The sequence below is a fragment of the Lucilia cuprina genome, chromosome 3, assembly GCF_022045245.1.
Source record: "Lucilia cuprina isolate Lc7/37 chromosome 3, ASM2204524v1, whole genome shotgun sequence".
NCBI lineage: Eukaryota > Metazoa > Arthropoda > Insecta > Diptera > Calliphoridae > Lucilia > Lucilia cuprina.
Window position 1 is genome coordinate 11,014,948 of NC_060951.1, and position 14,593 is coordinate 11,029,540.

At 29.8% G+C, this 14,593-nt stretch overlaps 1 protein-coding gene across 1 annotated transcript in view; it reads right to left on the bottom strand.

Annotated features, from left to right (window-relative positions):
• Window positions 1-3,744: 3,744 nt before the first annotated feature.
• LOC111688958 (fizzy-related protein homolog) overlaps window positions 3,745-14,593 on the bottom strand; it is a 53,264-nt gene continuing 42,415 nt past the window's right edge. Inside the window, exons 4-7 of the mRNA XM_046946584.1 lie at window positions 9,558-9,668; window positions 9,366-9,488; window positions 9,114-9,248; window positions 3,745-4,848 (exon numbers count right to left, since the gene is read on the bottom strand). Coding sequence (XP_046802540.1) covers window positions 4,156-4,848; window positions 9,114-9,248; window positions 9,366-9,488; window positions 9,558-9,668 — 1,062 coding nt within the window. The 3' untranslated portion in view covers window positions 3,745-4,155. The remainder of the gene's footprint in view (window positions 4,849-9,113; window positions 9,249-9,365; window positions 9,489-9,557; window positions 9,669-14,593) is intronic.

Here is a 14,593-nt window from a genome sequence, read left to right on the forward strand (position 1 = left end):
GTTTTTAATCAAAAAGTTATCTTAGACAAAGAAAGTTCAAAATTTTAACAAATTATTAAGGATCAAATAAATTTAGTATAGTTAAGTTTATTTTTAAATTTAAATTAGGTATGTGCTTAAATATTTACTAAAACAACTATTAATAAGTAAAAATTTTAAATGCTTTTAGAAAAATTTAATCAAATAATTTATTTAGGTTGAGGCCTTAAGTAATTTTAAAATTTTTAAAAATTAATAGACATTTTAGTTTTATATTGAATATATTTAAATTTAAAAAGCTTACATTTAAATTTTTTGAAATATATATATTTTCTTTAAATATATATGTACATTTTTTATATAACTTATAATTTAAATAATTCAGTTCTTTTAGCTAATTTTGTTATTGTTTAAATTTATTTGAAAATTTACAAATCAGCTGGAAAATTCATTTTTTTTTTTTATTTTTATTAAATATTTATATTTTTTTGTTAAATTAAAATTTTATTTATTATAACATTGCACGCCAGCTTGGTCGCATATGCATTTTTAAACTTTCTTTAGAATTGTAATTGTTTATTATTTTTATGTGAGCATTTTTTAATTTATTTGGTAAAAGTTTAAAGAACACAATAATATATCAAATTATCAAGGATAAATTTAGTAAAAATATAAAGACCGTTTACACACTATTTCAATATTTGTTATTTTCAAAGATTTTAGTTAAAATTTGGTTTTAAGTTACACCTTAGAGGGTTTGATTTTCCCTGAAAAGGAGTTCACTGTTATCTTCAGGTTTGTTCTAGAGGAATCTGTAGAATTCCTTTTATGTAATTGTCCAACCTCACAAGACCACATACGACAGTCTTGGTAGGGCTTCTTTTCATGACCTGGACTTTGGCAGAAATGCGTCACCAAGTGATAATGTTATGATCTAATTTAATATTAGTTATTTTTAAAGGTTTTAGTCAGAAAAAGAGTTTTAATTCAGTGTTTTAATGACAAGAGGAATCTCTACAACACCTTTTATGTGATTGTCCATCCTTCCAAGAGCACATACGACACTATCTAAGTAGATCACTTTTAATGATCTCGGCTGTCTCAGAGATGTGTCACTAGTAAATATGATCGGTTTTGTTTGAACTACGGGCTGGTTTTCACAGAACCGCAGGAACCACAAAGTAAACGAAATTGGCGATTGAAACCATTGTCCTTTCTGTGCAAATGGTAATTCACAAAATCCGAATGAACACGCTAACTAGCGAGCAATCCACATGTTTAGTCATTTGGTTTCAATGACAAAAAACTAGATTTCAGTATAAAAAGTTAAAAAATTTATTTATATAATTCGAATACTGGAATGGGTCGGATTTTGGTTCTGAAACAAACCAACAATTTTAGAGAAGATACAAATCAAATTTGGTTTTTGATTAAATCGATTTCAAGGACTGATTCGATTTTGTCCCACAAGGAAAAACTTGAACAGAGAAACTAGTCAAAGGTTTTGCTTTATTTTGGATTAAGGCGAAAACCAAAAGTTTTTAGGACAAATAAGTCTAAAAGTTTTCTATGGTTTATGACTTCTCTTCTTACAGGATATTTCAAAAAATAAAACCTTCTAGTCACAAGTATGGTTATGTTACAACAATAACAAAACTAAAATTTTAGGATTGATTTCGTCTAATTTATCACAAAAGGGATCAACAGCATTCTATTCAGGGTGTACGGTTGTATGGGGTCTAGGAGAAATAAACGACCGATTTTATCCATTTTGTGTGCCAAATTTCATCAAGTTATGTTGAAAATTGCGACCTGTACCTTGTGCACAAGGTTTACATGGGCAACCAGCCAGATAGTAGGCCTCCTTCAGGTTTTGTATTTAGAGTTCGATTTCCATCAGAGACAATGGAAAAGGAATGCACAACAGGCCCGATGGAAGCCTAGGTGCAATTCTTTGGATTTAATGTAATATACATTATTCTTTTAAAAACAAAACTAATCTTAAAGAAATACTAATCGTAATTCCACTTTGGACTTTGGTGGACCGGAGGTGGTGTGTTCGATTTCGACCTGAGGCACTGGTAAAGGAGCACACTATAAGCTTAATATAAGGCCTATTTGTATTTCTTCAGATTTGATCCTCCTCCTTTCAAACTAACTGATTCCAACTTAAAAACTAAAAAGTTGTATAATAACAAATATATTTTAGTTTTTGTAAAGAAGTAAACTAAGGAGAAAATTTCAGTTTTGATCAAAATTATATTCTGTGACAGCTCTTGCCTCGTCTAACTATCTCTATGAAGAAAAAATATGGTGTCGATGTTGCTAACTAAAATTAAAGTTTGTTTCCTTTAGAATTTAGATGTTGTTTTGTTTTTTATGGATCAAAATAAATTGATGGATTAAGGTGATGTAAATAAAATATATCGTTTGAACGATGTATATAGAACATTTTTAAAAGTATATGTTTTGGAAAACAGAAGAAACATTAAATAAACTATTGAGGGCGGGTTTCTTAGTACTCAGTTACACTAAGCTTAACTTGCTGTTAGATTAAACTCGGAACAAATTTAGGCGGTCTTTAACCGATAATTGTGTTTTCAGTTTTGAATTTAAGTTCAGTTAACTTTGTTAGTATTGCCAACTTTTCAGTAAAAAAAACATAAACAATGAACAGCTGTTTTTTGCAAATGTCAGTTTTGTAAATTGAAAAATTTTGAAAAAATGTTAAATAAACATTTAAAAAAATAGTAAATAAAACAAAACAAATCATAAAATTGCAATTTTCTTAAAATATTAAGTTTTTGTTCTACTGAAATCATTATTTTATTGTTTTTGTTAATTGTGTTTTCTCACTTATAACTTGAGTTTAATTGGTCAATTACACTCAGTTAAACTAAGATAATAAGTAAATTTACTGATAACTGAAAAACACGAAACATATATTAAACCATGTTTAACCAAAGAATGAAGATAATCTTTATCAGAAAAACTCGCCCTAAGGAACGTTACTGTTTACTGAAAAACACAAAACATATATTAAACTAGATTTAAATAAGCTTTATCTGTAAAACCCGTCCTAATTATGTCAGAATTAGACTGATATAAAGGTTTTGCTTTTATACTAAAATTAGCTTACTATCAAAAAATATAATCAGGAAGATCGAAGTGTTTTTTCTTAGTTCATATTGTTTCCCAAAAAAAATCCTATTAATCTTAATTTATCATCAATAATTTGTTTAAAAAAATAAAGAATCTAATCTTCTTATATTTCTTAATTATTAGCATTCATTAAAGTTTTACCAACACATGTTTATTGTTTATATATATTATAAATTTTACAACAAATTTATTTGTTTTATCAAATAGTTTTTTTTTTTTTTCATTTTCATTACAGCATAGATCAAAATTCAGTTTTTAAAGTTATTACATAAAATTTTCAAGAAAGAAATTATTTTACAAATTCAAGTTAAGTATTAAAATTTTGTAAATTTTTATAAAATAAACTAAATTCACAAAAAAAAATGTTTCAAAATTAAGAATATATGCGGCGGCCCTATTTATCTCAAAAAAAAAAGAAAAAATTAGAAAAAAAAAAACTAGAAAATAATTTTACTAAACTAAAAGCTAAGAAAAAAATAATATAAAAATAAACAAACTAAATACATTATAAATGTATAAATTGGTATAATAAAATTGCTAAAGCCTTGTTAAATAAAAAAAAGAAAATAATAAAATAGATAAAAAAAATTAAAACATATGCTTTCATTAAATTAATAGTTATTTTTGTTTGTTTGTATAATTATAGGACAATAGTTGTTTTGTATAGAAAAATATATAAGAGTTTATAGCAACAGTTAAGAAAATATATGTAAATGACGAAACAAACTCTTTAGAAATGAAGTGTTTCATAGAAATAATTGTTTAAAGAGAAAAACAAATCTATAAAAATAGCAAAAAAAATAATAAGTTTGTTTTTTTTCTCTTAATAGATTTTTGGTGATTTGCTTTAATATAAAATGAAGATGGATGATAACTCAAGTTGTTGTAGTTGTTTGATGTTGGCGATTTATATTATTTTCTAAATTATGATGATTGCATATACATAGGTTTGTATAAGTTACTAGTCAAAACGTTTTTGTTTAGTCCTTTTTGTTTTGTTGTCCTGCTAGAAAATTATCTAATATTTGTAAATAAATTTAAAACAGATTTATTTTCCTTTTGACTTCTAGCTTTGCTAAAAACATTCCAAAAACGTAATGTCTCATCACCGGCTCCGGTAACAATAGCTTCGCCATCAGGACTTAAAGCTAAATAAAGTACACGATATGAGTGACCAGTTAGTTTGGCCACTTGTGTTAGGGAGGGATATTTCCATACTAAAATTTGATTTTGAGAATAACCATGAGTTGACACCAACTCTGAGGAGTGTTTAGACCAGGCCAAATTACACACTTGTGAGCCAGTATCTACACATTGCATGGGTTGACCGGTTAGAGTATTCCAAAAACGTATACAACGATCAGCTGTACCGCCACCACTTGCCAATAGACCATGATGATGTGGTGACCAGGCAATAGCTTTAACAGCTGCCATATGTTCGGTGTAGGATTGCACCGGATTAAGGGAATGTTGATTCCAAACATATAGACGATTGTCATTGCCGCCACTAGCTAAATATTGATTATCAGGAGACCATTTTAAGCCACAAACTTCTTGACGGTGACCAACTAAACGACGTTCGGATTGTTGGGCTGGTGTGCGGGTATCTCTTTGTATGATAAGACGATCTCGTGAACCACTCGAAAGAATATCACCATTCCAGGCTAGAGCTCCTACACGTGCAGAATGACCATTTAATTTGTTGATCTGCAATGAGACAAAAATAGTAAATAAAATAAGTTATTGTGAGAATATAAATTTACTAAAAGAAAATAAAGCATAGTTTTAGGCATAAAAAAATAAACACAATTTGTTGCTAAACGAATGTTGCAGAGAAAACTTGAAAAGATTATTTTATGCCGAGTTTCTTACTCTTCAGTTAAACTTGGCATAACTTGCTGTTAGAATAAACTCGGAACAAATTTAGGCGGACTTTAACCGATGATTGTGTTTTTCAGTTTTAGATTTAAGTTCAGCTAACTTTGTTAGTATTGCCAACTTTTCACTCAAAAACATAAACAATGAACAGCTGTTTTTTGCAAACAATACTTTTGTAAAATGGAAAATGTTGGAAAAATGTTAAATAAACATTTAAAACAAAAATAAAAAAACAAAACAAATCAGAAAATTGCAATTTACTTAAAATATTAAGTTTTTGTTCTTCCGAAATCATTGTTTTATTGTTTTTGTTAATTATGTTTTCTCACTTATAACTTGAGTTTAATTGGCCAATTACACTCAGTTAAACTAAGATAATAAGTAACTTTACTGATAACTGGAAAACACGAAACATCTATTAAATCCGGTTTAACCAAAGAGTGAAGATTATCTCTATCACTAAAACCCGCCCTTAGTTAGCAAACAAACTATAGTTTATTATTATTAAAAAGGTTTTCATCGATATGTATATTTTCAGAAGATTTAATATTTTCTCTTACATTAACTTTTTATTTTGTATTTAATTTTGCTTTTAAATTATGGAATTAAACAGTTGTGGGAAAATATAAATTTTAACAAAACCCTGATACTGTAGCTCTAAATTTAATTAATTTTACATCTCGTTTTCTAACTATGTACTAAAACATTTAAATTTTTTTATAAATTTTTGTTTTTTATAATTTATATGGGTTTTGTTACGCACTTTTTACAATTCTCACCACCATATGGAGCATTTTAAAAAAAGTCATGAAATTTTTTAAATAGAAAACAAATTTTACATTAAAGAAATGCTGGTATTTTTGAAAATTACATAAAAATGTTTTCACAAGATTCACATTCAATTAAACATTATTTGTTATAATAGGGAAAATAACGCAAAGTAATCAATTGACTTACACCTTTATAACAATAATAACAAATTGTTATTTTGGGATCGAAAGTGATAGGTTATAAAAGGTCTTGTTTTCTATCTTGTTCAGCATACCCGCATTTAGTTCTATTTTAAATCGTGTTAGAAAGATAAAGACAATGTGTGAAATTTTCTTGATCATTACATAATTTGAGACAATAAGTTTTTTTGTCATTTTAATATCACTACAATTCAACAAAACTTCTGACATATACTTATTGTGGATTTTTGAGATCTCCTCTGTTTATATATTGAACTTAAGAACTGTTTTATTACAATCGTTCATAAGTAGTCCATACATTAGTTAATTGATTATTCTATAGAATTGTTTACAGAATAGTATATAGACTAACCGAACAATCCGAACAATTATTCAATAATTGTTCTTCTGCAACTAAACTGTTATTACATCTAAACTAGTCCAAGGATCCTTAAACAGGATGGCGAGACATCAATCGTGCTCAAATGGGTACGAGGACACAGGGGTTTGACCGGCAACTTTATTACTGATGAGTTAGCGAAAATAGGAGCATCAATGTCCGATAGGGACATAGACAACTTGCATCAGCACAAGGAAGATATGGCCAAGTTTGGACAGTAAACGCACGTCATATCTTCTGCAACTAAACCGTCCTCACATCAGTAACCTTGTTGCTGTCATCACGGGACATAGCTTATTTGGAAACCATGCAAGAATACTTGGTATTCCCCATAACGACTTCTGTAGAAGTTGTCAAGATAAAGATGAGAAGGAATCTATTGAACACCTTCTCTGTCAATGACCCGCGCTAGCAAACACACGATATTTAGGGAAGCGGGTATTCGATGATTTGTCTGAATTATGCATATTAATACTGGATAATATTAATGCCTTCGTCAGGCACAGTAACTGGTTTTAGGACCACTGAGCCATACTTAATCAAGGCACTTATCTGTCCACAAGGACAGAACCTTCTATTTTCTCTTCCATCTATATATCAACTCTTCACTGTTCTCCGCATTTTCATCTTATACCTACTCTTACCTCTTCTCGGTCCTAAAACTCCTACTCTTTTTCTTTTATCTTCTATTATCTTTACATGTATCACAAAGGGACCAATAGATCCCAAGTGAGCGTCTTTGCAGCTTGAATCACCTAACCAACAGGGGCATAGGATTGTCAATAGACTATTTTATAGAATAGTGTTAAGCAACGAAAGGCAGAGAAGTCGAAGTGCTTTTCGTAAACGCCTGCCTTGGCGGCCTATTTCACGGAGGTATTTTTCATCCACTGGCTCTTTGTGTATTGCAATTTCTGAATATGAATGAACTGTCGATTATAAACGTGAACTTTGCTACATGTACTCCATCTATCTAATCTCTGACCATTGCTGTCTCTTTGCTTAACACATATAGGATGGTCTCTGTTGAGTCGGCAACAGCACCTAGAGACGTAACTGGTAGACCGAAATAAGAATCCATCAAATAAACCGAAACCTTGTTCTTACTCACAGGTACACACTGTGGTAATACTGGTATGAATAGTATTTACTCTGAACATACCTGGACAAGGAATGAAAATTCAATGTTATCACTTGTATATGATACCTTTCATCCATCATCATTCAACCCAACACACTTCTTATTTGTCCGACATACTATGAGTATGAGAGAGAGAACGACATACGACATATTTTAGGTATACGGTTGTTTAAGGTTCGCATACCCCTACATTCATCCCGTATCATATACTAACACATTTCCAATGCTTAGTCTCACAGTCACTCCTCTGTCTTCGTCAACAACGCCGAACTTATCATAGAATATAGACTTTACCTTACATCAGTCCTTTAACCGCCAATTTTAGTTTAAACTACAGCCACTACATGTATCCCGAAGTACAAGATTATGTGGTTCTCTGGTTAGACTTTATGTCAAATCATACCAAGGACTGCTGAGTTTCTCCTGCCTTTGCAGTATGACTGTAAGTAGTTTTAACTGCAATATCATGTATCTCTATCGAGATACAGAGCTAACTTTTAAATTTTTGAGTCTATTCATGATAGTCTGGCTTCCCATCCACGTATTAGCATTTCCAGGATTATGATGTCCCTATAATCTCACCATTTCTAAGTCGAACCCCAGTACAAACAATTCTTTCCCTTTACTTTTATGTAATGTATAAAGATTCTGAATATTGTTCCCACGAGTCATAGTACATGACATCTAAGATATAGAAGCATACTTACTACCCTAACGCTGAGGGATGTTGTCAGCAACATGCCGTCATACTATACCCAACTTGACCTGAAGATCCTTTATAACGTTTCATCAGTCATTACTACACAAAAAGCAAATATTTTTGATTTTGATTATTTATTCTTAAGCTGGAGGTCCACACCACACTTTCTCGCATTCTATGCGTCTGTCTAAAAAGTAGAATCAATGTATTTGTATGATCAAAGTTACGAGCACAAAAGCGTAGAATACCTTGACACGTAGAATGCTTAATGTAGATCTACTTTCTACTTTTATAAGCGTCACAAGCGGCGCATAAACATATCAGCTGATTTTGACGTTTTATATTCTTTATTTAATGCTTATTTATCAATTTTAATAAAATAAAATGAGTTTAATGATAAAAAAATAAATAAAATCTGTAGAAAAACAAAAAAATTATACATAAAAAGCGTGACATGTAACTTGAAGCGTAGAACGCGAAGTAGGTATGAAAAGCTCAAAGTATACAGAGATGTCACTTTTGACATTTGAAAAAGTCTAAAATCAGCTTTTGTTTGATTTTGAAATTGTTTGATGAGAAGAGGTATATAAAATACAGATAAAAAATCATTGAATTCGTTTTGTGCGAAAGGGAAGGAAATAGCTTTTTGCTCGTGACGTCTCTGTATACCCTGTGATGAAAAGCGCGTAAGCTTTGACGCGAAGACGCGTAGTGTGGACCTCCGGCTTTATTCTTATATATGTAATTGATGCTTAATATTAGAAGAAAATTTTAATGAAATTCGCTATTTAGAAAATGTTAGCGAAAAATTATGTTTATAGAAAAATATTTTAAAAATTCTCGTTTTAAAAAATTATATCCAAATATTAAAGAAGAAAAGTAAATATTATTAAAAATACACACCTGTTTACTAGCAGCAACATCCCATACCGTAACATAACCATGATGCGTACCAACAGCTACTAAATTACCACGTTCATTCCATGACACAGATGTCACCGTATTCGCATCAGGGCTAAGGTCACACAAACGTGTTACCTACAAAAAAATTAAAACAAATATTAAATAAACAAAATCAATATTTGGAAAGTAAAACAGAAGTTTGCAAAACTAATAACTAATTAAAAAAGCAAATAGTAGATATTAATAACATACTTGACTTGTACAGGCACTCCATAGGTAAACACAACTACCTAAACCCACAGCCAAGACATTTTGTGATGACCAATCGACTAAATTTAAATAGAAATCATCTTGTAATTCAGGAGCATCCAAAACCTTTATGGGAATAAAGAAATGTAATTTAATATATTACGTTATTTTTAAAAATTAATCCTTAAAACGTACTTTAAAGGGTATGCGGGATATTTTTCTTGTTGCCTTGCGGGGAGAACGTAAAAGTTTTTGACTTTTTGTGCTTACAGGTGATAATGAGTAGGGACATTGTTCATTGAAATCCTGCAAAGAGGAAAAAACAAAAATTCATATAATAAAATAAATATTAACTTAAAACAAGTAAGAGTTTTATATTCGGCTGTGCCGAATCTTATATGCCCTTCACCATGATGTGCTAAAAAACAGTCATTACGAATATTATTACAAAAAATCAAAAAATACCAATTGTAGCCCATTTTATACGATCTAAATTAATCCGGGCTCTACATGCTTAACTTCATATTTCTAGGTTCAATATTCAAAAAGTACCTTTTGTATAACGAAAAAGTACCAAAAGTCTCTTTTTGCATGTTTTTACCTAGTCAAGGCCCAACATGCTAAATTTCATGCTTCTAGGTTCAATATTATAGAAATTTCAAAAAGTACCTTCTGAAGAACGAAAAAGTACCAAAAACTTCCCTTTTATGTGTTCTAGCCTAATCCTGGCTCTACATACTTAATATCATGTTTCTAAGTTCAATATTATAGAAAATTCAAAAAGTACCTTTTGTATAACGAAAAAGTACCAAAAGGTCTCTCTTTATATGTGCTTACCTAGTCAAGGTCCTACATTCTAAATTTCATGTTTCTAGGTTCAATATTATAGAAAATTCAAAAAAGTACCTTTTGTAAAACGAAAAAGTACCAAAAAGTCCCTTTTTATAGGTTCTTACCTAGTCAAGGTCCTACATCCTAATTTTCATGTATCTAGGTTCAATATTATAGAAAATTCAAAAAGTACCTTTTGTAGAAAGAAAAATTACCAAAAAGTCTCTTTTTGCATGTTTTTACCTAGTCATGGCCCAACATGCTAAATTTCATGCTTCTAGGTTTAATATTATAGTAATTTCAAAAAGTACCTTCTGAAGAACGAAAAAGTACCAAAAACTTCCCTTTTATGTGTTCTAGCCTAATCCTGGCTCTACATACTTAATATCATGTTTCTAAGTTCAATATTATAGAAAATTCAAAAAGTACCTTTTGTAGAACGAAAAAGTACCAAAAAGTCTCTTTTTATAGGTTCTTACCTAATCAAGGCCCTACATTTTAAATTTCATGTATATAGGTTCAATATTATAGAAAATTCAAAAAAGTACCTTTTGTAGAACGAAAAAGTACCAAAACGTCCCTTTTTATAGGTTCTTACCTAGTCAAGGTCCTACATTCTAAATTTCATGCTTCTAGGTTCAATATTATAGAAAACTCAAAAAGTACCTTTTGTAGAATGAAAAAGTACCAAAACGTCCCTTTTTATAGGTTCTTACCTAGTCAAGGTCCTACATTCTAAATTTCATGTTTCTAGGTTCAATACTATAGAAAATACAAAAAAGTACATTATGTAGAACGAAAAAGTACCAAAATCTCCCTTTTATAGGTTTTCATTAACCTCAGGCCTTTTCTAGGTTCATTATTATAGAAAATTCAAAAAGTACCTTTTGTAGAATGAAAAAATACCAAAACGTCCCTTTTTATACGTTCTTACCTAGTCAAGGTCGTACATTCTATTTCATGTTTCTAGGTTCAATACTATAGAAAATTCAAAAAAGTACCTTATGTAGAACGAAAAAGTACCAAAAAATCCCCCAATATCTGGGGGTCCTCTAAAAACTGATTTCAACAAACACACAGACGGACAGACAGACAGACGGACGGACATAGCTTAATCAACTCCGCTACCTATAAGGATCCAGAATATATATACTTTATGGGGTCGGAAAATTATATTATAGATATTACAAACGGAATGACAAGCTTATATATACCCTTCTCACGAAGGTGAAGCGTATAAAAAAGGTAGCTTATTTCTTTGGATTACTAATTATTCAAATAATTCTTAACAAATAATATTTCTTTATTTATTTTAATAACACACAACAATTGTTTAATTAACAATAACATGTGAAGTTGTATGATGAAATAGGCTATGAAGGGAAAAGTCAATATGATAAGTTAGAGCTTTAAAATTATATTTAAGTTGTAATTTAAATATTAAACCAAATTTTTCTGTTAGTGAACTCACTGTACATTAAAAATGGTGGTTTTGTTAGAAAAAAATATCTAGTTTTTTTAAATTAACAAAAATTTTTAAGTAATGACACAAAAATCTTAAAGCCGCTTACAAAAAAATATTTTTAATTACATTAACAAATTAAATTTACTTTAGGTTCAAATCAAATCTTAAAACATAAATCTCCACTGGCAGATCATGAATGACATAAGAAATGTAAGATAACAATATTACTTTTTATGAAAAAAAAACACTCTGGTAATTGTGTTTATTTTTCAGTTTCCTTCTTAAAATTACTAATCTTTTTAACAGTTCATATTGTTTAAACACACGCACAATTGTTAAGATCATTAACCTTTTATAATTGTCAAAACATGACTACCAACCAACCAACCGACTGTCGAAGCAAAATAACTGAATTTTAAAAAGAAAAGATTTGAAAATTTACAAATTTGAAAGAGTGAGAAGAGAAAAAAAGTTTTGTTTTTAATTATTTTGACATGTAAAGTCATAATGGATAATGAACTTTATTTTGTTTGTTTGTTGTTGTTTTTTTTTGTGAAAATCCGTCAAAACATGTTTCAAGTTAATGAGTACAAATGTTTTTCGTAAATGTTTAACAACTAAAATAAGAAAAAATTAACAGTATTTATCATTGGCATGAGGGCAATAGAAATGAGATGGTAAGTTTCAACTCCCCAGGAAATATTTCAGAATTTTCATTTTTCTAAACTGACTAGCTTAAGGTGTAAACAAAACCACAAAGTACACAGAGATGTCAAATTTAACAGTTCAAAAACACTAAAATCAACTTTTTTGAAATAGTTCCTTTAGAAAGAGAAAAGGGTCTAATACAGACAGTGCGTTAAAACAAAGAACACTATATATGAGTTCATTTTGACCTGGTTCACACTGGGAAACTTTTGTAGAGAAACTTTTGATTTTTGTGTGTGAGAGAAAGAGAAAGAAATATCAACCATCTCTTTCTCTCACACACAAAAACAAAAGTTTCTCAACAAAAGTTTCTTAGTGTGAACCAGGTCTTTGTAAACAAAACAAAAAAAGTCCAAAAAATAAGAACAAAACAAAACCAGTTGAAATGGTATCGTGCGAAAGAGACAAATATATTGTTTTTGCCGTGACGTTTATGTTTACTTTGTGACAGAAACTCGTCTGATTACTGCCGGTCCACACTAGGAAACTTTTTCTGGTAAACTTTTGATTTTGCGTGAGAGAGAGAAAGAATACCATTCATCTCTCTCGCGGTACGGAGTTTCTTGTAATCGGAAACTTGTTTTGTTTTGTTATTCTTCAAATTCGTACAACAATTTGGGTTTCAAAAGAAATAGTTCTTTGGTATTAATTAAATGTACATTTTAATTAAACGCATACTGCTTCCGAAACAACATCTTAGAATCAGTTGAAATGTGGTTTGCTTTGATCCCTTTAAGATTTTAGAAGCAAAGAAGAAATAGGAGTAAAGAATAGGAGGCAAAAGACAAACAGTGGTACCAGTATTTATCTTTAGTAAAAAGAGAGTCTTGGACTCGTAAGAGCTACTAGTTAGCGGTGGTTGAGGTTTATTTCATTAAAAAGGGGTTTAGTTAATCTTGAATTAAACTCCAAATAACTCTGATAAATTTTGAAACATCGATGTTCCAGGTATCAAAGCCTGAATGTCCCCTAATTCTGGACAATGACATAAAAGATGGTAAATTAACTCTCTTTACTCCTAATTTCAGCATTGTTAACTAATTTAAAATGCCCTGTGGTCACAACTATTATTTTGCTGAGTTGGATATAGTAAGTTGGTCATATCTTCCTCCTAAAAATGCGTGTTGGTTTCATTCACCATCTTGAGAGATGTTTATCCGACAAAATTGTCTTTAGAATCCCCATGTCATCAATGTTTTTATGTCTCGCCATTCTGTTTAAGGATGTCTGGCACTCCTGAACTTGACGGGAAGGAAAATGTATCTATCAGAGATACTTTGATTGTAGCTACTGCTAAAGGTTAGGACACCTCTATTCGATATCTTCTGATACAAAAACTATTTTGCCGTTCTTTTTATATCGTAAAATCTCTCTGAGAAGAAAGAAGCCGAAGTGTTAACATTTAAATGTTATTTTTGAATGAAAGTAGTTCATTGTTGTCATTTCAACTTTATTTGAGGGAGAATTAATCTGGAAAGTACTAAAGCATTAAACCCAAGATTTGTGAAAAAAATTTGTTTGTTTAAAACAAATATTGTTATCAGTTTAAACCGTATTTAATTTCAATTAATTTATTTAAATATACTAAAGCATGACCTAAACTGTTTTTGTCATTTAGGGCCAAAACTTAGGTGAAGGATTAGGGATTAAATTAAAATTATATTTAAGTTTTCAATAATTTCCATATGACATTTGCAATTGTCTTCTTCTTCTTTCTTATAAAACATGCATCATTTTGAAAACAAACAGTTACGTTTTCTCGTATTTTGTATGGCAACACTGCTATCAAGTAATCAGATTACTAATTGGCATTTGTTTGCTAAGGACGAGTTTTTCTGATAAAGATAATCTTCATTCTTTGGTTAAACCTGGTTTAATATATGTTTCGTGTTTTTCAGTTATCAGTAAAGTTACTTATTATCTTAGTTTAACTGAGTGTAATTGGTCAATTAAACTCAAGTTATAAGTGAGAAAACACAATCAACAAAAACAATAAAACAATGATTTCGAAAGAACAAAAACATAATATTTTAAGTAAATTGCAATTTTCTGATTTGTTTTGTTTTATTAATTATTGTTTTAAATGTTTATTTAAAATTTTTCCAAAATTTTTGATTTTACAAAAGTATTGTTTGCAAAAAACAGCTGTTCATTGTTTATGTTTTTGAGTGAAAACTTGACAATACTAACAGAGAGCTTAAATCTAAAACTGAAAAACACAATCATC